General features: G+C 33.4%; 3 protein-coding genes across 4 annotated transcripts in view; 2 read left to right on the top strand and 1 right to left on the bottom strand.

Annotated features, from left to right (window-relative positions):
• Positions 1-3,950, top strand: part of LOC106668367 (protein numb) — a 66,463-nt gene extending 62,513 nt beyond the window's left edge. For both annotated transcript variants that reach the window (XM_014397053.2, XM_024227360.1), the window contains exons 7-9: positions 827-951; positions 1,015-1,090; positions 2,244-3,950. In XM_014397053.2, the coding sequence (XP_014252539.1) occupies positions 827-951; positions 1,015-1,090; positions 2,244-2,602 (560 nt within the window). In that variant the 3' untranslated portion in view covers positions 2,603-3,950. The remainder of the gene's footprint in view (positions 1-826; positions 952-1,014; positions 1,091-2,243) is intronic.
• Positions 3,951-7,041: 3,091 nt separating this feature from the next.
• LOC106668378 (UDP-galactose transporter senju) lies at positions 7,042-12,076 on the top strand. The gene is made up of 7 exons (XM_014397075.2): positions 7,042-7,471; positions 7,536-7,653; positions 10,737-10,783; positions 10,859-10,998; positions 11,062-11,238; positions 11,293-11,487; positions 11,545-12,076. Exons 1-7 carry the CDS (start codon positions 7,381-7,383, stop codon positions 11,803-11,805), a joined length of 1,029 nt encoding a protein of 342 aa, XP_014252561.1. The 5' UTR covers positions 7,042-7,380; the 3' UTR covers positions 11,806-12,076.
• Positions 12,077-14,527: 2,451 nt separating this feature from the next.
• Positions 14,528-18,930, bottom strand: LOC106670460 (proteasome subunit beta type-5-like). Its single transcript, XM_014400840.1, has 5 exons — positions 18,616-18,930; positions 15,321-15,471; positions 15,017-15,258; positions 14,746-14,950; positions 14,528-14,690 (listed from the first exon to the last, which is right to left on the bottom strand). Exons 1-5 carry the CDS (start codon positions 18,745-18,747, stop codon positions 14,605-14,607), a joined length of 816 nt encoding a protein of 271 aa, XP_014256326.1. The 5' UTR covers positions 18,748-18,930; the 3' UTR covers positions 14,528-14,604.
• Positions 18,931-19,534: the final 604 nt, after the last annotated feature.

Below are 19,534 nucleotides of genomic sequence, written 5' to 3'. Positions count from 1 at the left end.
ATTAAGTATGACAAATACTATGATTATACACCATTCTTGATGGGGTCTGAGTTAAGCTCAGATTTTTTTTACAAGCATTTGTAAATGTTTTAACTGTTTACTCGACCATAATTGGTTTTTTATAGCTGAAGAGAATTTGTTGATACCTCCGGACCGTTTGAGGCTCTATTCTCTCCCGACAAAATTCATAAGTGAGTTTGCAAAAAATCCCGACTCCGTTGTTCAAATAATAATTTATTTGAAGGCCCCTTGTTCTAAATTGAACCTTAACATCGTTGATCATTTCAATAATTGAGAGTAATGTTATAGCCGATGAAGTACGACCTCCGAACAGATTAAGACTTTACTCGCTGCCAGCTAAAGTTTTAAGTGAGTCAAATACAAATAAAGTGTTGGCTGTGAAGATCAAAATTTGATATTTAACCGTATTCAATGTGCCCCGACCTTATCTGAATTAGTTGACCCAATATTGGTTGAGCCATAGATATAATAATTATTATCATTCCTACCCTAAGTAGTAGTTATAACCGTTTTATATAATAAAAAGTATTGAAGCCCACTGAGTGTAAGTATAATTAAAACAAACAAAAAATTGTAAGAATAAGTCACTTTCCTTCCTTACACACTTGCTTTGTTCAAAATTGTTGTAAGCATTTAAATTTAATGGTTTATTGTGTTTTTAATTATTAAAATTTCACCGATGAAAAAAATGTAGAAGTTCCATTGTCTTGTTTGTTGTAATATTTGACTTAATTTGTAACAGGTGTTTAAACAGTTAATATAGTTTCCATTTAACATTAATTTAATTTGGAAATTGTTTTCCCAGTGAGCCCTATCCCTGAGAGTTCTCCTTTGGTAGACAGAGCAGATCCAGTGAGCGCGATGTGCCAGGAATTATCCCACGGTCTTCAACTCTTGTCCAACGCAGATGACATTCTCTCATCATCGACGGTATATTTAAAGTTAAACATATTTTTTAAAAACGTTGTGTTTAAACTTTTAATTTTTTTGTAGAATTTTTCTAATAATAATTCTGGGAAAAATATATTTGGTTTGACGAACGATCCACTGCCTGCATCCACTTTACCAGGTAAGAAACAAATTTTGACAAACTTCTTGACCTTTGATGAATACTGAATAATGTGTTGTTTTTGGATAATTTATAATTGGCTAGAAAGACTGACAAATTTCAAAATTGGAACAATATGAGTTTTTTTACAACGTAATTAAAAAGGAGTGGCAAGTGGTGGTAGGCCTAAAACGAGCATGGTTGAGGATCATACTCAACTTGCTAAAATAGGCCATACTAGGCTGATAAACAGAAACTAACTCTTGAGTCCAGTTTGTAGAGAAAGGTTGCTCAATGTGACCACTTAATTGAAGGGTTTTCTACCTTTCGTATTCTTTGGCTCCATATAGAGAGCTAGTGGGAATGCCATCTGATAACAGAATTCTGCTTGAGCATGGTAGCAAGTCTTTGGACCACCTTGTTCCAATTATTGGAGGAAACAGAGCTTTTTTTAATTGTAAATAGTTCTTGGTAGTTATATAGTTGTGTTCCTTTTCTGTACATTGAGAGTGCATGTATTTATTAGAGGAAATGTATAGTATAAAAGAAAAATAAGCTGTTATCAGCCCCAGGAGACTAGGACAAATAAGACCCTGAACCAAAAAGTGGGTGATAATTGTGGCTTATGTGCATAGAAAGAATTGACCTTATCAATAAATATCATTCATCAATACATCAATATAATCAATTTATTATGATATTTAAATGAAAATTAAACAAATAAGCTATGTAATTTTATGCCATGTTGACTTTTGCAGTAATTATGAAGAGAACGATGATGTGGGCCTCGTAGACAAACAAATTTATAGAAATCTGATGGTGTAGGGCCACTAAATGTGAAACATCTACAAATTTGCATGTTGACTTAAAGAAAAAAAAAATAATTTTTTTGCAACATCCCTTATCATTTTGGTTGGGTCTATCAAACTTATTCAAAATTTTTCCACATTCAGTACTAAGTCTGACTATTATTTTGTCAATATTTTTTAAGCCTGTAAAATGTAAAAAAATGTTTCACCTTGTTGACATTTTTTATTTATTGTGGAAACTCACAGACCAATCATGGAAATGTTGAAACTTTTCTGCAGACAAAATCATAGATGAGAAGGATTGTTTATAGACAATCATGCTTTACGCTTTACAGATTATTTTATTTTTTAAATGATTGTTTCAGATACTTCATTGACTAGTGATTTCAACGCACGGATTGATGCAGTTTCATTTAATATGAGCAGTATCGAAGGCAGTGGAGGTTCGAGGTCGGTATTGACACCACCGGCTACACCACCTTTAGGAATAAGTGAGCTTCCTAGGCCAGACCAATGGCTCGGAAAAGTTGCAGCCGTGGCGAGTAGTAGGCCACCAGGCTTGGCCCACCTTCGGGCGCAGTCGTTGGACACGACATCTTTCAGAAACGATCCCTTTGAATCCGAGTGGGTACCTCCTCCTTTGTCCCAGCAGAGGGGAACCAACCCATTCCTCACAAACTCGAATAACACAACGCCGGTCAAAGCATTTGAGGTGCAAATGTGATCAAAGCCTATATTCCCCCTCACAGATAACAGTATTAAAGATGATGATACATTCCCTATGTTCAAATAGGTTGAAAAAAATGCTTCAGAAATACTATTAGGGTTCTTTAGGTCACTGCATTTCTTCTAAATAATAGTATGAATTATTATATTTTATAACACTTGCACTATAGAAGCCTAAGCAGAGTCAGCTTTGGGAGAATGTCTTAGGGAAATTTATTTTTATAAATTCAGGGAAGTTTATTTCTATTTCAAGTTGATTTTTCAAAATTGCAATTTAAGATCTGGAATATCAAACTTTGAATGTCATATTGTTGTTGAACCAATCGTAAATAGCGTCCATAATGTTTAGGTATTTATATTTATAAATATTTATATATATGTATATTAACATATCATTATTTGTTATATGTACATAATAGAAAAGGTACATAATAATGACGTGCAATTATATCACAAGGGTAGAGTGATAAAATGTGTAATTTATTAAATCAAATTTATGAAGACAAATGCAAGAAATTCCAATATTTTTGCTTGTAATTATTTGTATATAGATAAAAAAAAACTATGCTTTAATATTTAAAAAGAGGAAATTTGAGAATAAAGTAAGTGCATTGTTAGAATCAAAGAGATTGTAACTGGTGATAGTACTTATTTTTGTTATAGACAATTTTACAAATCATTTTATAATGTAAACATTGCCCTTTTTATGTTGATTATGTTTTTAATTGTTAAGGTACTTATTTGAGCATTTGTAAAGTTTGTAAATTATACTTTTGTAAATAATTATTTTTATTTCTTTGCTTAACTTTGTACTTAATTAACTTGTATTATTGTATATATCATTTTATTATTATTTGGCCATGACGTTTTTATTAATTTTGTTCATCCTAAATTACACAAAAGTTATTAATCGATGAAGAATACTGAACTCATTTCATAAACTATTAGTATTTTAGAATAGTTAAATTTATAAATGCTAATATACCAATTTCCAAAAGAGGAGAAAAAAAAAGAAAATCCATTTATTTAACGCTTTTAAAAACATTGCTTTGTATAGATAATACTTATAAGAAGGCAAGGCAAATTATGAAAGGTGGTTAACTGAATGGTTTTAGCCTTTTATTAAAATAAAAATCATTGATATTCTTGTAAACGATGACATGGATCCTCCGTTGTTACACTTTAATTTAACATTGGATTCAGTATATTCACATCGTTAATTTTTACTTCTGTGTTTAATCATGACATAAAGGATGATCCATATAGTATAGAACAAAAAAACAGTGTTACATGATATTTTGTTGAGAAAAAATATGGTAAAAATATAAATAGTTTAATATAAAAAAATGTTTGTTAAGCAGAATTGTAAATAAATATTTAATGTTACAATTTTGGATTTTTATTTATTTTATGTTTTACTTCAGAATTCTTAAAGTATTTAAAAAAAGTGAAAAAGTTCACTAAAGGACCATCACAGAAACTAATCTACTAAACCTAAGATATGTTAGGACTAATAATAGTAGAACTGGAGACCCCAGAGGAATATATATATATATATAACATGCAGAAATAAAGCTGTGCAGATATAGTCAGAAGGAAGAAGAAACAGCAGGGCATGACCTCTTGTTAGAGTTAGACCTATGTTAGCTGAGTGTCTTAATCTGGGAGAGAAAAAGCCCATGCTTGGATCAATGATAATGTTTTAACAATTTTTTTTATATATATTTTATGTTGTATGCCATTGACGCTCAACCCTTGTCTGAGTTTACACTGTTTTAACATCCTTTTGTGCATTCAGAGGTAAGTAAGATTGTCGTTGTTATTTGTATGTTTTTAAGTTTGTCAGGCAAATTCGGACACACTCCTGGCACTGACCCTAGTCAATTTGTTTTTCTAAAGTATGAGAGACTTGTATTAATTAGTCACTTCATAGTTCATTGCAGTCTGAAAGAGACCTGTATAGTAACCTTGTTTAGTAACCTTCACCTTGCGCCTTTGTAGTTTGTTGTCACTTGTAAATTTGTCATTGGACAATAAGTCATTAAGATTTAAGTTTTGACCTTGTCAGTTTTATTTATTCAATTGTCAATTATGGATATTATCCATGTATCATTTCCTTTATCGGTTGGTTAAAATGGATATTTTTATGCCAAAAAGAACATAAAAGATGAGAACTTTCTCGAAATCTGACCAGCCTTTAAATCTGATAAATAAATGTCATAATTGAAATTTTAAGCTGTCAAAACACCCAATAAAACATGATTTTTTTGCTAAAAATCATAGAAAAAAATAGGGAAGATTGAAGTTTTTATTTAAAATTTGTAAGTTAGTCAGCCAATTTGCTTACATTCCTGGCATCACATTAAGGTCTTTTGTATAATAGACATGTATTAATATTGATTTAGGTTTGATGTCAATTTGACCCTCATAGCATTTCTAGTCACAAATTTAGTCACTCTGTCTCAATGTTAAATTTTCTTGTTGTGTCAGGATGTTTAGTGACAACATAATTTGTTACTATAACTCTTACTAATGGTATTTTGTATAATGTGTCATTAACACTCAAAAATTGAATTATTTACTGTTTTGTTAAGCATTTAAAATTGTTGTGCAGTTAAAATAGTTAATAAAGAATGATTGGTTGCTGTAACTCGTACAAAATGGAATATATTTTAATAAATAAATGTCATTAAATTTACTAATGATTTTTTGCTGTTTTATCTAGCATTAAAAATTCTAATATTATATCTAGAGATTGATTGATAAGGTAGAAGATTTTATTTCAAATATCTAAGTTTGTCGCTAGTTACTCACATTGGTGTGTTTTTCTGAAGTATCAAGACAAATATTAGCTTCACTAGTTTTCGTGGTCCGCTTGACCAATTAATATCTTTCAATTAATTAAGGTTTTAGTTGAGATAAAGCTGAAGGTTGTAGGTTCGAATCCCACTCGTGACACTGACTTTTTTATCTCAACTAAAAACCTTAATTAATTGACAAATATTAGCATTGAATCAGGGTTTGACTAAGAAAGTTAAGATTTCTCTCTCATAATACTTGTGATCAATGTTTTATGCATTACGTCTCAACACTGAGTTTCCTTGTTTTGTCAAGATGTTTACTGACATAGAAAATAGATTATTTTTTAACAAATTAATGCCATTAAATCTAGTAATGTTATAATAAATAATTTTTAATCAAGCGTTAAACAATCTAATGTTATATAGAGATTGATAAGATTGCAGATTTTATTTAAAATATTGTAAATTGGTTGACAAATCGTTCACATTAGCAACAAGAAGTCAAATATTAACAATCAGGTTTTGACTAAGGATGTACATATTTGGCACTTATAACACTTCCATTCAGTGATTTTACACAAGTCAACCATTGATTTATTCACTGTTTTATCCAGATATATTATTTAACTATTGTTTGTCGATTTTTGTGAAGTATCAGTGACAAATATTATCATTGAATCAGGGTTTGACTAAGGATGTTAAAATTTGACACTTATAACATTTGTAATCAATGTTTTAGGTATTATGGCTCAACATTGAATTTTCTTGTTGTGTCAAGATATTTAGTGACATGATTTGTTGCTATAACTCATCAAAAATGGAATATTTTTTAAGAAATAAAGGCCATTAATTCTACTGATTTTTTGATGTTTTATCTAGCATTAAACATTATAAAGTTATATAAAGACTGATAAGGTTTTATTTAAAATATTGTAAGTTTATCAGCTAGTTGTTCACACCCATGGATATAAGTTAACTATTGTTTTGGGGTTTTCTGAAGTATCAGTGACAAATATTTTAATAAAACCAAACGAACGGGATTTTTAAAATAAAACGAGATTCATTCAATCGCTCACTCTCTTCCACTCTCACCCTCTTTTTCACACTCGCTTTCGTTCTCTTATCTTCACATGCACTTGCTCGCTCCACATTCACTTACTCTTTTCTCTCACAATACAGAGTCACACACTCATAGTCAATGCCTTTCTCACACTCTCGTCACACACACACGCACGCACAGAGAGAGAGAGAGAGAGAGAGAGAGAGAGAGAGAGAGAGAGAGAGAGAGAGAGAAAGAGAGAGAAAGAGAGAGTGTGAGAGAGAGCGTTTAACTAAGGATGTTATATATTTGACACCCATGACACTTCTGATCAATGTCTTAGCCCCACTACGTTTTAACAAATGTTTTTTATATGACAATCATTTATTTATTCACTCTTTTATGCAGCATTAACATTATAATTGTGGATCTAGAGATGAATAAATCTGAAGTCTTTATTTAGATGTTTGTAAGTTTATCAGGCTAGTTCACATCTCTGGCATCAATGGCATTAGTCAATTTTTTTTTAAGTATGAGAGACTTGTATTAATTAGTCACTTCATAGTTCATTGCAGTCTGAAAGAGACCTGTATAGTAACCTTGTTTAGTAACCTTCGCCTTGCGCCTTTGTAGTTTGTTGTCACTTGTAAATTTGTCATTGGACAATAATTCGTTAAGGTTTAAATTTTGACCTTGACAGTTTTATTTATTCAATTGCCATTTATGGATATTGTCCATGTATTATTTCCTTTGCCGGTTGGTTAAAATGGTTATTTTTATGCCAAAAAGAAAATAAAAGATGAGAACTTTCTTGAAATCTGGCCGGCCTGCATATCTGATAACAAATAAATCTGATAATTCCCCGTTTCCTTTTTCTTTATCTCCCCGTGGGTGATGAATTAAACCGTAAAAAATGTGACAAACACTAGGACAAAGATGAAGTTGTCCTCGAATCTACAGGAGGTTTTCCCGACTAAGCAGGCCGCATGGATCTTCGCAATTTACATAACTTTGTTCGTCAATCAAGGTGAGGAACGAAGTTTTATGTTTGAAGTTGAAGTCAAAGTCCTGGAGCTTTTTTCTTTTCGCAGGATGGCTCGTCACGGCATCCCAGGAGTCAAACAACCACTACAATTACGATATAGCTTTAGCAGTTCTGCTCACAGAATTCTTAAAGCTAATATGCTCCTTTGGCCTGTACTCTTATCAGTAAGTTAAAAAATAATTGGACTTGGAAAATACACTCAAAGATAAAACAAAAAAGCTTGAAGAGTAAATTAACGATGGATGTGGCGTCCATTACAAGGCTTATGGTTGTTCTGCGCTCCAAAATTCACAAAGGACTAGCAGGGGCTACTGGAAGTCTCAATCGAATAGAAGGTAGTGCTCAGCCGCGATGTATGACATTATTGCTCGTACCACTATACGTAAAAGTCTTTTGACAGCTTCCTTGTTAAGTAGTCAACTCCAAACTGATGAGCTGTAAAATAGTCATCAGAAGGCTTCGCAAGAATAGCTTAGTCTCTAGCATCCTGCATCGGGTTATCTACTACAGAAGAGGCATAGAGTAGAAAGGTGATTATTCTCGTTTAGACACTCGAACAAGGGAGCTGTTCTGTTCCTCACATATGAGTGCCCATTTGGTTTGCAGCAATTAGATAACCAAGACCATATGTGGAGATTGTTAATTCATGTGCACAACCTTTTCAAAGACAGTTATGGCATGGGGTAGAGTCCATGTCCATATCAAACTGATTATCATACAGAATGGGTCTTTAGCTGCACTAAGATACATTGAGCAAGATCTTCTAAAAGAAGAGTTCCTATTCACCCCATTTATTGGGCAAACAACAACTGCATGATAATGCTCTACCCATATAGCTTGAGTTGTCACCCATTACTTGGAGTATGTAGGGATTACCACAATGCCTCACTTGAATCCTCTAGAACATTTATGGGACATGATAAAGACAGATTGTCCAACGCCTACAACAAGCAGTGAACAGCTTCAAACCAGTCTTGTTGAAGAACGGGATTCTCTTTTGCAAAATAAAATCTGGTTGCTTATTTACTTGATGCCTAGTTAACTCGAGGCCCTCCTTGAGCCCAGAGGAGATAATTCATGTGATTAAGAGCAAAACTAGATAATAAATAGTTAAATTTCAATCTATCACTAAATGATTTTCTGATATTTTGGTGAATTTTCTTTCAAATCATCATAATTAAATCAGTTTTATTAAAAGTCATGAATTTTGATCTCGTTTAATTTTATTTATATTAAAATAAGTTTGTTGTAATTGATATAACGATAAAAATACATATGGTTTGAAATAAGCAATAAAATATGAGTGTCCCTTTTTTTTTTTTTTGTCTTTGAGTGTATGTGGCACTTCACTTTCGACCTATTATTCATTTAAGAAGGCACTCTTGGTTTTATTTTTATTAATTAAAAATAATGATTTCCATCTAATTATATAAAAAAAACTTTAATTATTAAGCTTTTTTGTTGTTAGTGCTCGACTCAGGGCCTAGTCACTTATATCATCTAACATTAACTATTTCACCTAACCTTACCTTTCACCTAACATAAGCATCATGTTAAAAGTTAACAAATATGCATTTGAAGGGTTGCTTCCAAACTTTAAGGATTCATCTTATTTAGGGCCTTTTCCCCCCTGAGGAGTATGAATTTTAGCATTTGTACCTACAGTCTGTCTGTCCTACAGTGTCTTCTAGGCAATATCTCTACAGACTTGTTCTGCTGGTTTGTGTACTTATGCCTCCAGAGTCTGCAGTCCTCAGACAGCATCATACTAACATTCTAGTTCATAACACATCCTAGGTTTAGTAGTTCTGTCTTTAGTTTCTGAGGTGGTCCTTTAATGAACTCTTTTGCATTAACCTTGCTTAACCTAACTATACCTGACTTAATCTTAACCCAACCCATGAGCACTCCTCGGTAAATGCAAAAATGGTCACACAAAAATTGTGTATCCAGCACAAAAACATATCTAAAATATGGCTTGAGAAAGAATAACTCATGCACTGGACAAAAGCACCAGATATGAGGCTAGCTAACATATAATAAATCTCTCAAAAAGGAAGATGGAGGAACTCTTCTCTCTCAGCAGACAAGATTAGAGGAAAATTACAGGCCTCTATATTTACTAAAATGGCAAAGCAGAGACAGAAACATACAAACTCTGTCAGGAAGAATCAGAGATTGTCCTAGCCTTTGTAAATGTGAAATATTAGCCTGGTTACCACTTCAGTAATGCATTCTCACAACAATAGAGGTGTGCGAAGTGGCACTAAGGAAAGTGCTTATGCTTATAGGAAAAAGTGCACTTTTGAAAGTATGGTTTTAATTTATAGGGGTTCCACTATAAATCCATGATCGCAATGGAGGAAAGAATTTTCGAAATTATTATTCAACCCCAAACATTAAAAAAAAATTACCACTGTAAATTGCCAGCCCTAAAACGATATATAACAAAAATTGACAAACAAAACTTATTGGTTAGCCAAATGCTCAAGCCCTAATGTTTAATTAAACATAATATCAGATACAGTCTCCCGATGCCGAGATTGTTTTTAAAACAATTATGTTTAGTAGTCTGATTGATCAAATTACTTCTTTCAATTAATTATTCTTTTTATATAAGGTCGGTTGAAATGAAAATTGTTTTCAAATATTATACTTGTGTATTTAGGGAAATTGAGGTTCCTAGTAAAGTGTGTGGTGATTAGTGACCGTTAGTCAATGATTATTCGGAAATCGTGAGATGCGGTCTGGTGTGATGTAGGTTTCAGAAAAACATTTTCTGAATAATCTTTATATATCTGAATAATTTAACAAATGCATGTAGGATGTGGAAAAAAGTGAATTTATACAATACAAAAAATATTTTTTGCATTGTATAAATTCACTTTTTTCCACATCCTACATGTATTTGTTAAATATAAACAATGTTTGTAAATCCCAGGCCCTGAAGATGATCTAGATAAAGATCGAAACATTGGCAAGATAAAGAAAATGTTTTTCTGAAACCTACATCACACCAGACTATCTCACGATTTCCGAATAATCGTTCCTAGTAAAATAAAAAAGATGACAAACTTACATAAAATTTTGGGAGATTTTCCTATTAGTAAAGGATTATACTTATTTACAATATGCATTGCAAAAATTTTATTTGACCTGCATTACAGTATAAACCATACACTACATCCAATTATTTCTTAGGGTAGGTTGTTAGTGTTTTTGAATTTTAATTTTTTCCTTATTTTAGGTATTCCTTATTCAATTTAGTGATGGAATTTAAAGGCAATATGAAAGGTAATTTGTCTTATCTTTTACATTTATTTTTAATAACAGAGGAAACATTTTGTTTGTATTCTGTTTAAATTGCAGTATTTGCTCTATATTTTGTCCCTGCTAGTCTTTATGCTGTGTATAATAACTTGACTTACATGAACCTTTCCACTTTTGATCCTACAACATATTTTGTTGCGTTGCAAATGAGGGTGGTGTTGACTGGCATTGTATTTCAGGTATGTTATGGTAGGTATGGTTTATCATAATTAATAAATACTATTACTTTTTTTCTATTTTAGCTTATTTTTAATAAAAAATTGAGTTTTAAGCAATGGCTATCATTGGTCGTTTTGACTGTGGGATGTATGGTAAAACAGATCGATTTTGGAGATATGCCTGACAAGACTGATTTAAAAATTGGAGAGAAAGAACTCAGTATATCGTATTCACTTGGAAGTTTACTGCTTATCGCTCAGGTTCGTCAATTTGAATTTTTTGGCATAACAATTTAAAAAAAAAAATCTTTTCAGATTCTTTGTTCCTGCTTGGCTGGAGTTTACAATGAATATCTACTAAAAATGCATGCCGAAGAAGTCAACGTTTACATTCAAAACGCTTACCATTATATAAATTCAATTATATGCCTGGTCGTCATATTTACATGGCAGGGGAAATTCACTCATCTCTTTTTTTCACAGACTTACAAACAATTTTTGGATTTCAAGGTACTATTTACCTACTGTTTGTGGTTTTTTATTTATTTTGTATTCTATAATTTACAGGTTGCGTTTGTTATAATCAACAACGTTGCAATCGGTATCGTAACAAGTTTCTTCTTGAAATACCTGAACTCAATACTGAAGACTTTTGCAGGCGCTCTTGAACTCGTTTTCACTGCTGTGATCGCTAGAATACTTTTTGGCATACCTATATACCTTAACACTCTGGCATCTATAGGTTTAATTGTAGTAGCTACAATTGTCTACTCGCAAAATCCAGTTACCAAGCCTACAAAAGCTAAGGGAGAGTTACCATATGTGTAACATACTTTAAAAAATGACTAAATATATATACATATAAAGTCAAAATGTATTTTTTTGTGTTTCTAATTGCACTTTTTGGACCAGTGTAAAAACCTAGTCAACTGTTTTTTAATGTAATTTGTATCACAATATTCTTTGTTTTGTTATAAATTGTGCTTTAAATAAATTTTTGTGATGACAGAAACAAGCATAGTCAATCTTATAAGTCATATATTTATGTAATGTATTTAAATATTATATGTTGTTTATTCAATTTGCTTTGAATTGTGTGTGTTTGTATTTATTTTATTTAATACATTTTTTGTGATAAATAAAAAATTACATTTTTAACTTTGAAAAAAGCCTTTTATATCAGCCCTTTTATACCTTAAAACAAAATTAAATGGCTTTTATGGTTACTTACTATTAAATTTGATATACTGCTCTTCAAAACACAAATAACAAAACTGAGTCAGCAATAATGCTGAAATTAATGAGTAATAAAGTTTTAGGTAATCGGACATAGAAATTTCCAAAAATAGGATTAATCATTCCTTTGTTGTTTATTAGAAATGTTATCTGCCATCTCATGAATTGACAAAGCAACGGATCGTCAGATTTTACATGACCTTTGATTTTTTGTTTAATCATTATCTTCAGTCTTTATTTAGTGTAACTGCTACTAGTGATCCAACATGAATTGTTTTTTCGTATTTATATGTGTATCGAGTGTTTTGATCGGCAGTTTTGCTTTTACGAAACATGATTTGAATAAAAGAGCGGATAAGCTGGATATATTAACCGATGCTTTGCTAGCTGAAGTCAGGCTCATCTTACTGACGAATAATGAAACTTCTGTACCTATAGAACCTATAAATGTTACTTTTACTACAACAATCCTTGATATTAACGTAAATGGAGGATTCATAGGATACAATGGTACGTTTAGAAACCCGGCATCGATTACGAGAGAGGGACCTACGAGCATCAAGCACAGCCTTTTTTCATATAAGCTATCTTTTGAAGTCGGATTCAATGAGATGAGCTTGTACTTTCCTTTTTACAAAGTTTATATGTCTTTCATTACTGAAACTGGTGATGTTTACGTCGGCATAGGGAAAAACTCTGTTTTCATCGAGTTGACCGTCACTCTGCTGCCTCACTGCAATGTCACTCTGACAAAAGTCAAAATTACAAAATTTGATAAGTTGGATGTCAGAATTACAGGTTTGTCTATTTTGAACAGTCTAGAAGGGCCGATTGTCGAATGGGTCTTAGAATCTTACAGAGACACAATCACTCCGATGATCGAGAATGTGATCCAAACTAAGTTACAAGAAGAGTTTTCAAAAATAAAATGGTGTAAGTTCCAAAATTTTTGACTTTTAATCAATTAATTGCTAATTTGTATATCATAATTATATTGTAGTTTTATGTCAAAATTAAAATTATGTTCAAAATTTTGATCTATTTCTTTTGAAACTTTATAAAACAATCAATTTATGTTATCATTCAATTATTCATCTATTAAATTTTTTTTTTAAGCTTATTCTTTTTTTAAATCACTCTTTCACTTTATTTCTCCCTACAAAAGTTGTAAAATAATGCAGAGAACAATCATTGGCCATACCAGAAAATAATTGACACATTCAATGTGTTTGAACCCAACTAATCTGTACGGTTAATTTATTAAATTAAATTTATTTTACACATTACAACCTCCTTTGGCTCCCCTTAAGGTCTACTGCAAGAACATGTTAATCTTCACACTCATAAAAGCATATTTCACATACTTCATCAGGTGTAATTTATTTTTATTTACTGATATTCCTTGAAAATCACCCACCTCGGGTTTTGGCAGTCCGAGGTTAGAATTATTTGGAAAAACAAGTGGTTTGCACAAGAGGCAAATATGTAAATATTGGTCATGGTGATCAAGGTTGTAAAGAGGTCGATTCCTAACTGTAACCTTAACAATTAATTAAGGTTTTTAGTTGAGATGAAAAAAAATTAATGGCATGAGCGGGATTCGAACCCACGATCTTCGGCTAGATACGCCGCTGCTCTACCACTTGAGCTATCGTGACCTCGATCCACTAGGACATCAACTTCCCATCTCAACCCCACCTTATGAGTTTTCCCTCCTTTTTGCCATTTTTCAAATGTCGTGTAATCGGTTTGGATTCTTGACAATTGAAATGGCGACGGAGAACTTTAGTGAAGTGTACTTCAGTTAATTCATTAAATTCACTAATTTCGTGGTCCGCTTGACCAATTAATACATTACAATTAACTAAGGTTTTTAGTTGAGATGAAAAAAAGTTAATGGCACGAGTGGGATTCGAACCCACGATCTTCGGCTAGATACGCCGCTGCTCTACCACTTGAGCTATCGTGACCTGCTCTTTTTTTTCTTCTCAACTAAAAACCTTAATTAATTGTAATGTATTAATTGGTCAAGCGGACCACGAAATTAGTGAATTTAATGTAACCTTAACCTCATATGCGCAACATCCAACGACAGGAATAAAAAAAGTTTAATATTATCAAGTCAAATTTTAATGGCAGTTAACACCATTGACTGCAGGCCTGAAAATACTCTGGCGAATTGATTTAATGGTTTATTTAAAATAACAGCCATGACAACCGCAGTCAACGTGTTATGCTGTAATAACAAAATATACATACATTTTAAAACTCATTTTACAAAAATCGCTCAGTATGGTAAAAATAAAATATCAAATTAAATGTAAATTATATTTATTGACGATACATTGAAAAAAAGAATTATTTTTAATGCAAAAAATGCAAACGACGTGTTTATTCAGTAGGATAGTATTTGTAGTGAAGGTCCTTACAATCTTGTACTGATATACATTCCCATCCAGTATTTTTCATATGATAAACTAAAAATTAATTAACGTTAATATAATGTAAAAAAAAAGTAATATGTTGAATTACCTCTAATGAGACCCCCAGAGTAGGAATCTCTGAATGTAGCCTGATAAATGGCTCTACGCCCTAATTCATAAGCGTCTTCATCTGTCAAATTAAAATTGTAACCAGCATCCAACACGCCAAAAGCATAAACTGAACCAGAGCCAACAGAGAAAACATTTCCCTGCGTACGTGTGCTTTCAGAATCAACGTAATATAAAGAAGGTCCCTTGTGTTTAAAAAAAAAATTAAGTTTTTTAAATAAAAAGAAGTGTTTAAAAATATGAATTTTTACCCTTTTGTCCCAACCAGCGATCATCATGCCCATTGACAGGCCCATTCCTTTATAACTGTATGCCATATTTGACATGATTTTTGAAGCGGCTGCTGTCGAAATTCTTTCCTTGTTACGCAATTCATACATCCTGCACTGTTTCGCCAAGACCCTGTCCCAGTAAACGCAGTCTGCAGCACCACCGGCCATTGTGCCCAGGAGGAATTGGTTTATCTCGACGATTTTCTTCATCCCCTGGGAACCTTAAAATAAAAAAAGGAGAACTCATTAAGAAGGAAATACACAAAAGCATTGATAGATTTACCGATGTATTTTCCGCCAGTCGCTCTCGAATCGACGGCCAGGATTACGCCGTTTTTATAGACAAATCCGAGAGTGGTTGTACCATGGTCAATTTGAATTTTAATCGGCCTGCCAGCTTCATCCTGAGTAAACTCGGCAATGGCAGAATCAGGCTGGAAATATTTGAAAATTATTATTACCCAAAATAAAGTGACAGTAAATAAATTTAAAATCACAAGTCTGACAAATAGCATAATGCCAAGGTTTTAAGAAAGGAGAGGCAAAAAATACAGATTTTGCCAATTTTTTTTTTTCAAATTAATTAATTCTTTTTTAAAGTTTATTTTGTAAACTGTATGTTATCCATGGATCCAAATATATATAAAGGGTATTTGGAAGAAAAAAACGAACATAGTGATGGTTTCTATTATTTGTACGTTTTGGGCTATTGGCCCAATCTTCAGCAGCCCTGATGGGCAAATTCCGGTTAAGCACCCTACAAACCAATGTTGTTCTAATAACTTTAATTGAGTGAAGGCAGCCAAGCCCAGAGTTGGTTGTCGAAGTTGAATGCTATGTAAATTAAACTAAGTCTAAAATCTTCGGTATCAAGTTATAAGGACAAGAAGTAATCAAGGAAATGGGATTTGAAAAAGGAAAAGATGGGGCTGAGCTGATAGAGTGAGGAATGAATGGTCTAAAAGTGAGGAAATACATCTGATATAGGAAGGAGCCAAATAAATATGCGCACATCAGTCATGTTGGACCACCTCGGAGAGCTGAAGAAAAAACGTACAAAACAATTCGTTAGACATTTAAGCCCATTTGAAAGTTCCCCATAGAGCCTCGTATTCAATCTATAACCAAAGTGGGGGAATAATAAAGAAGGAAACTAGGAATTAAGGACTAAATGGAAAAAGGCAGCCTGGAAGATAGAACTGATGGGAGGAGAAGCAGCGTCGGGAAATCTGGGAGATTTCAGGACAAGATCGGATCTAGGACATTCCCAATGTTCTTTGCAGTGGAGTAGAAGGAAGTAGAATGATTATTAATTGTAAACGGACTGTAAGGAATGGAGAAGAGGACTGAATCCAAACACAATAGCCTGGGAGTTTTCTAAGTCCAACTTACGCCAATTTTTCAGCATCCCAGGAGCTAATTGACTTTAAGTCCTCTTCAATTATTACAACTGCAGCTTGTAAGTGGGGAAGTGGAAGGAAGGTAAATTTGAGATTCATCTTTTTGGCAAATCATTAATGAACAGCAGAAAAGCGAAGCAGAGTTGTTTAAGCATTAGGGGACTCTATAGGTGATGGATATGGGAGAGAATGGAGGATGATTTGGGACAAAGACTACTTGAGAACAGTCTGAAAAGAAAGAATGAAACCTGCAGACTATAATAAAACAAATTTCTTGAAGGTATAATATAAATTAAAAGTACTCTTGGACCAAAACACTAAATATTGAATTATCCGATGAAAAATCCCGGGCATCTCCAGGCAGCTCTGCAAAAATCTGAGTTTTTTTTTTTTCATCCACCCATTTGATCCACACAACAAGCTGTTTCCTCATGTGCCAACCACATTTCACCAGCTCTGCTTTTCTAAATACATTAAGAACAGAGCATGTGCAGATGGTTGAGCGTCCTCCTCCTAATTTATGTAGAACATTTTGCCTCTCTCTATCTTCATCATAATATAACTGGGATCGACTCCTGTATTGTTTTCTAGGCATGCTTACCTGATAGTCCCTGGCAGGGTCCCTAGGCAATTGGGGCATAGAGGCAACAAGTTTGACATGTTGGCCAAAGAGGAAGCCAATAAGGATCCTCTAGGTCCTGAACCCTACTGTGGCTTAGCATCTTGCCACAAGAGGATACATCTTAAAGTAGAAACTTAATGAGTACAAAACTTGGTGAACAATACCACTGGTATGAGGCAAAGAGATTCATAGAAGGGCCATCTGCAAAACTTACAAAGGAATTACTGCAAAGTAACTGCAACCGAACCAGGATTCTGGTTGGACTCCTGACAGGGCACTGTCATTTAAGAAAGTACATGCACCAGACAGGAGTACAGACAGAAGAAACATTGTGCAGATACTATCAGGAAGAAGAGGAGACTGCACTTTGTTTCTGTGAAGGTCTATGTAGGTGCAGGTTTCCTGGAACTAGAACAGGAAAAACCGCAAGCAAGATCCTCCACTAAGGAACCACTGGCATGGCCTGAAACTGGCCAGTGAGTTATAAAAAACAGGGCAGTACTATAGATCTACTAGAGGTTGAGGTGTAGAAGGTTTTGTAGCCGCCTCTTTTATCCCTATACTCGGTAGTCTTCCTCTGCTAAACTTCAATTTAGATGCATGTCTTGAAATATGTTAATTTCTCAACAGTAAATTTAAAAAAAAAATTATGCCCTTTTCCAGTAATTTTTCCATCCATCCATGAAAGGTGATCCGAGATTTATTTCCTTACCAGGCACATAAAATTGTTTACCCAAAACGCATCTTCCATTATGCATTCAACGCCAGGAGGTGGCCAGGCATGGAAACTTTACTAGGTATTTAAGGTGAAGTCTCATTGTATAAGTTGACATGGTGTCCACTTGGTTTCAAGGAAGTGAATGAAATGAGGCAAATAAAAAAAATCTGACAAACATATAGCACACCTTCCTCCTCATACCCCACACCTGAGCGGTATAGAAGCACATAAGCCTTCTTCCAAACAGAATATCCCGCAATTTTTGCCAATTCTGCTTGTTTCTTTACATGCTTAGCACAAGTGAGCCTGAGTGAGCACTGTCCCAAGATAGAAGTACAAAATAGGAAAGGTTGTATTTTAAATGATTCTTGTTATTAAAAAAAAAGTGTTGTGTGACAGGAAGCAAATTGTAGCATGTGGGTGTGCATGTGCGCAGTCGCTAGTCCCACGTGTGAAACACTGGCGAAATTTTACTTGGGCAATTGACTGGTGCAGTGCGCAACGAGTTTTTAGCGTTCGGCGAAATCCCGGTGACATCCAATCAGCTCACAGCATTGGAGCTGTTTCTGCGCACCAAGAACAGGGAAAGCCGGTGGCTTATTTGACCAGCAAGAACAAGTTTTGGCCTCTGCAGGTCTTTTTTAAAAATATTTTGCGTGCAATGATCTCATAAAGGTATCAAAAATAAATGGAGCTACTGCAAAAGCTACCATTAAAATATCTTAGTGAACAAGTCAGAACTTATTGAATAATACGAAGCCCTAAAACACTCAACTCTCTCAAGTAAAATTATAATAAAAGGCTTAATAAAAAAAAAAATGTATAAGGTTTTTCTTACGTATGCCATAGGTGCGAGCTCCAGGTTCAGGCAATCTTTGAAATTGCCTACATCATAGCTGTCACTGTCCACTTTGTACCTGTCCGTTTTAAAAAGATCTTCTTTTATTCCGACTAAAGCTTCCAAAGCCATTTTATTATTGAAAAGCAAGAGAACTTTTTAGTTTAAAAGCGAGGCGATTTCCAATGAGCCACGATGACTTGGTATTTGTGCTTGTTTGTTACCTACTTGGCTGTTAAGGCTTTTAGGGATGGAGTGTTAAGGTTTTCTATAAGCGGCTTTTGACAACAATCGATAGAAACTGACAACTCGATTGTCACTTTTGTTATTACCTTTGTTGCAATATTCAACGACTTAAATTCTGGACGTTTTGTTTTTAATAATATTGTTAACGAGAGAAAAAAATTGTTTAAACACATACATCACCTAGCATCATGTAATTCACGGAAAAATTGAATTTTCGTGCAACATCCACTTTTAATACGATGAATAAATTAATATCACAAACCCTCTTCACTTTAAAACTCAAGACCTCTTTGAATAATAAAATGCTATAGATTAAAATAAAATTATACCAAGAATCTGAAGTCAAGATTAAAAATAACGGTAGCTCAAGTGGTTAGAGCAGCGGCGTATGTATTATGTATTTTTGCTGAAAAGAAATGAGGATTTATTTTATGGGGATTTAAATTATTTTTATTGAAAAATGGCAAATAGAAGGGAAAATTCAAAAGGTGAGGTTGAGATGGGAAGTTGGTGTCCGAGTGGAATCCGAAGTCACGATAGCTCAAGTGGTAGAGCAGCGGCATATCTAGCCGAAGATCGTGGGTTCGAATCCCACTCGTGACACTAACTTTTTCATTTCAACGAAAACCTTAAGTAAAAATAAGTAATTTGGTCAATAGACAACTAAATATAA

This window comes from Cimex lectularius, unplaced genomic scaffold (genome assembly GCF_000648675.2).
Source record: "Cimex lectularius strain Harlan isolate CLEC.00 unplaced genomic scaffold, Clec_2.1 scaffold75, whole genome shotgun sequence".
Taxonomy (NCBI): domain Eukaryota; kingdom Metazoa; phylum Arthropoda; class Insecta; order Hemiptera; family Cimicidae; genus Cimex; species Cimex lectularius.
This window is presented reverse-complemented; position numbering and strand designations above follow the sequence as displayed.

What these genes read in the sequence shown, in the direction of transcription:
- LOC106670460 (XM_014400840.1), bottom strand. Translation starts at nt 18,747, where the DNA reads ATGGCTTTGGAAGCTTTAGTCGGAATAAAAGAAGATCTTTTTAAAACG. An exon ending in AGCTCGCACCTATGGCATAC is followed by an intron (nt 15,472 to 18,615) that starts GTAAGAAAAACC and finishes AAATATTTCCAG; the next exon opens with CCTGATTCTGCCATTGCCGA. An exon ending in GACTGGCGGAAAATACATCG is followed by an intron (nt 15,259 to 15,320) that starts GTAAATCTATCA and finishes TTTTATTTTAAG; the next exon opens with GTTCCCAGGGGATGAAGAAA.
- LOC106668378 (XM_014397075.2), top strand. Translation starts at nt 7,381, where the DNA reads ATGAAGTTGTCCTCGAATCTACAGGAGGTTTTCCCGACTAAGCAGGCC. An exon ending in TGACTGGCATTGTATTTCAG is followed by an intron (nt 10,999 to 11,061) that starts GTATGTTATGGT and finishes TTTCTATTTTAG; the next exon opens with CTTATTTTTAATAAAAAATT. An exon ending in AACAATTTTTGGATTTCAAG is followed by an intron (nt 11,488 to 11,544) that starts GTACTATTTACC and finishes TATAATTTACAG; the next exon opens with GTTGCGTTTGTTATAATCAA.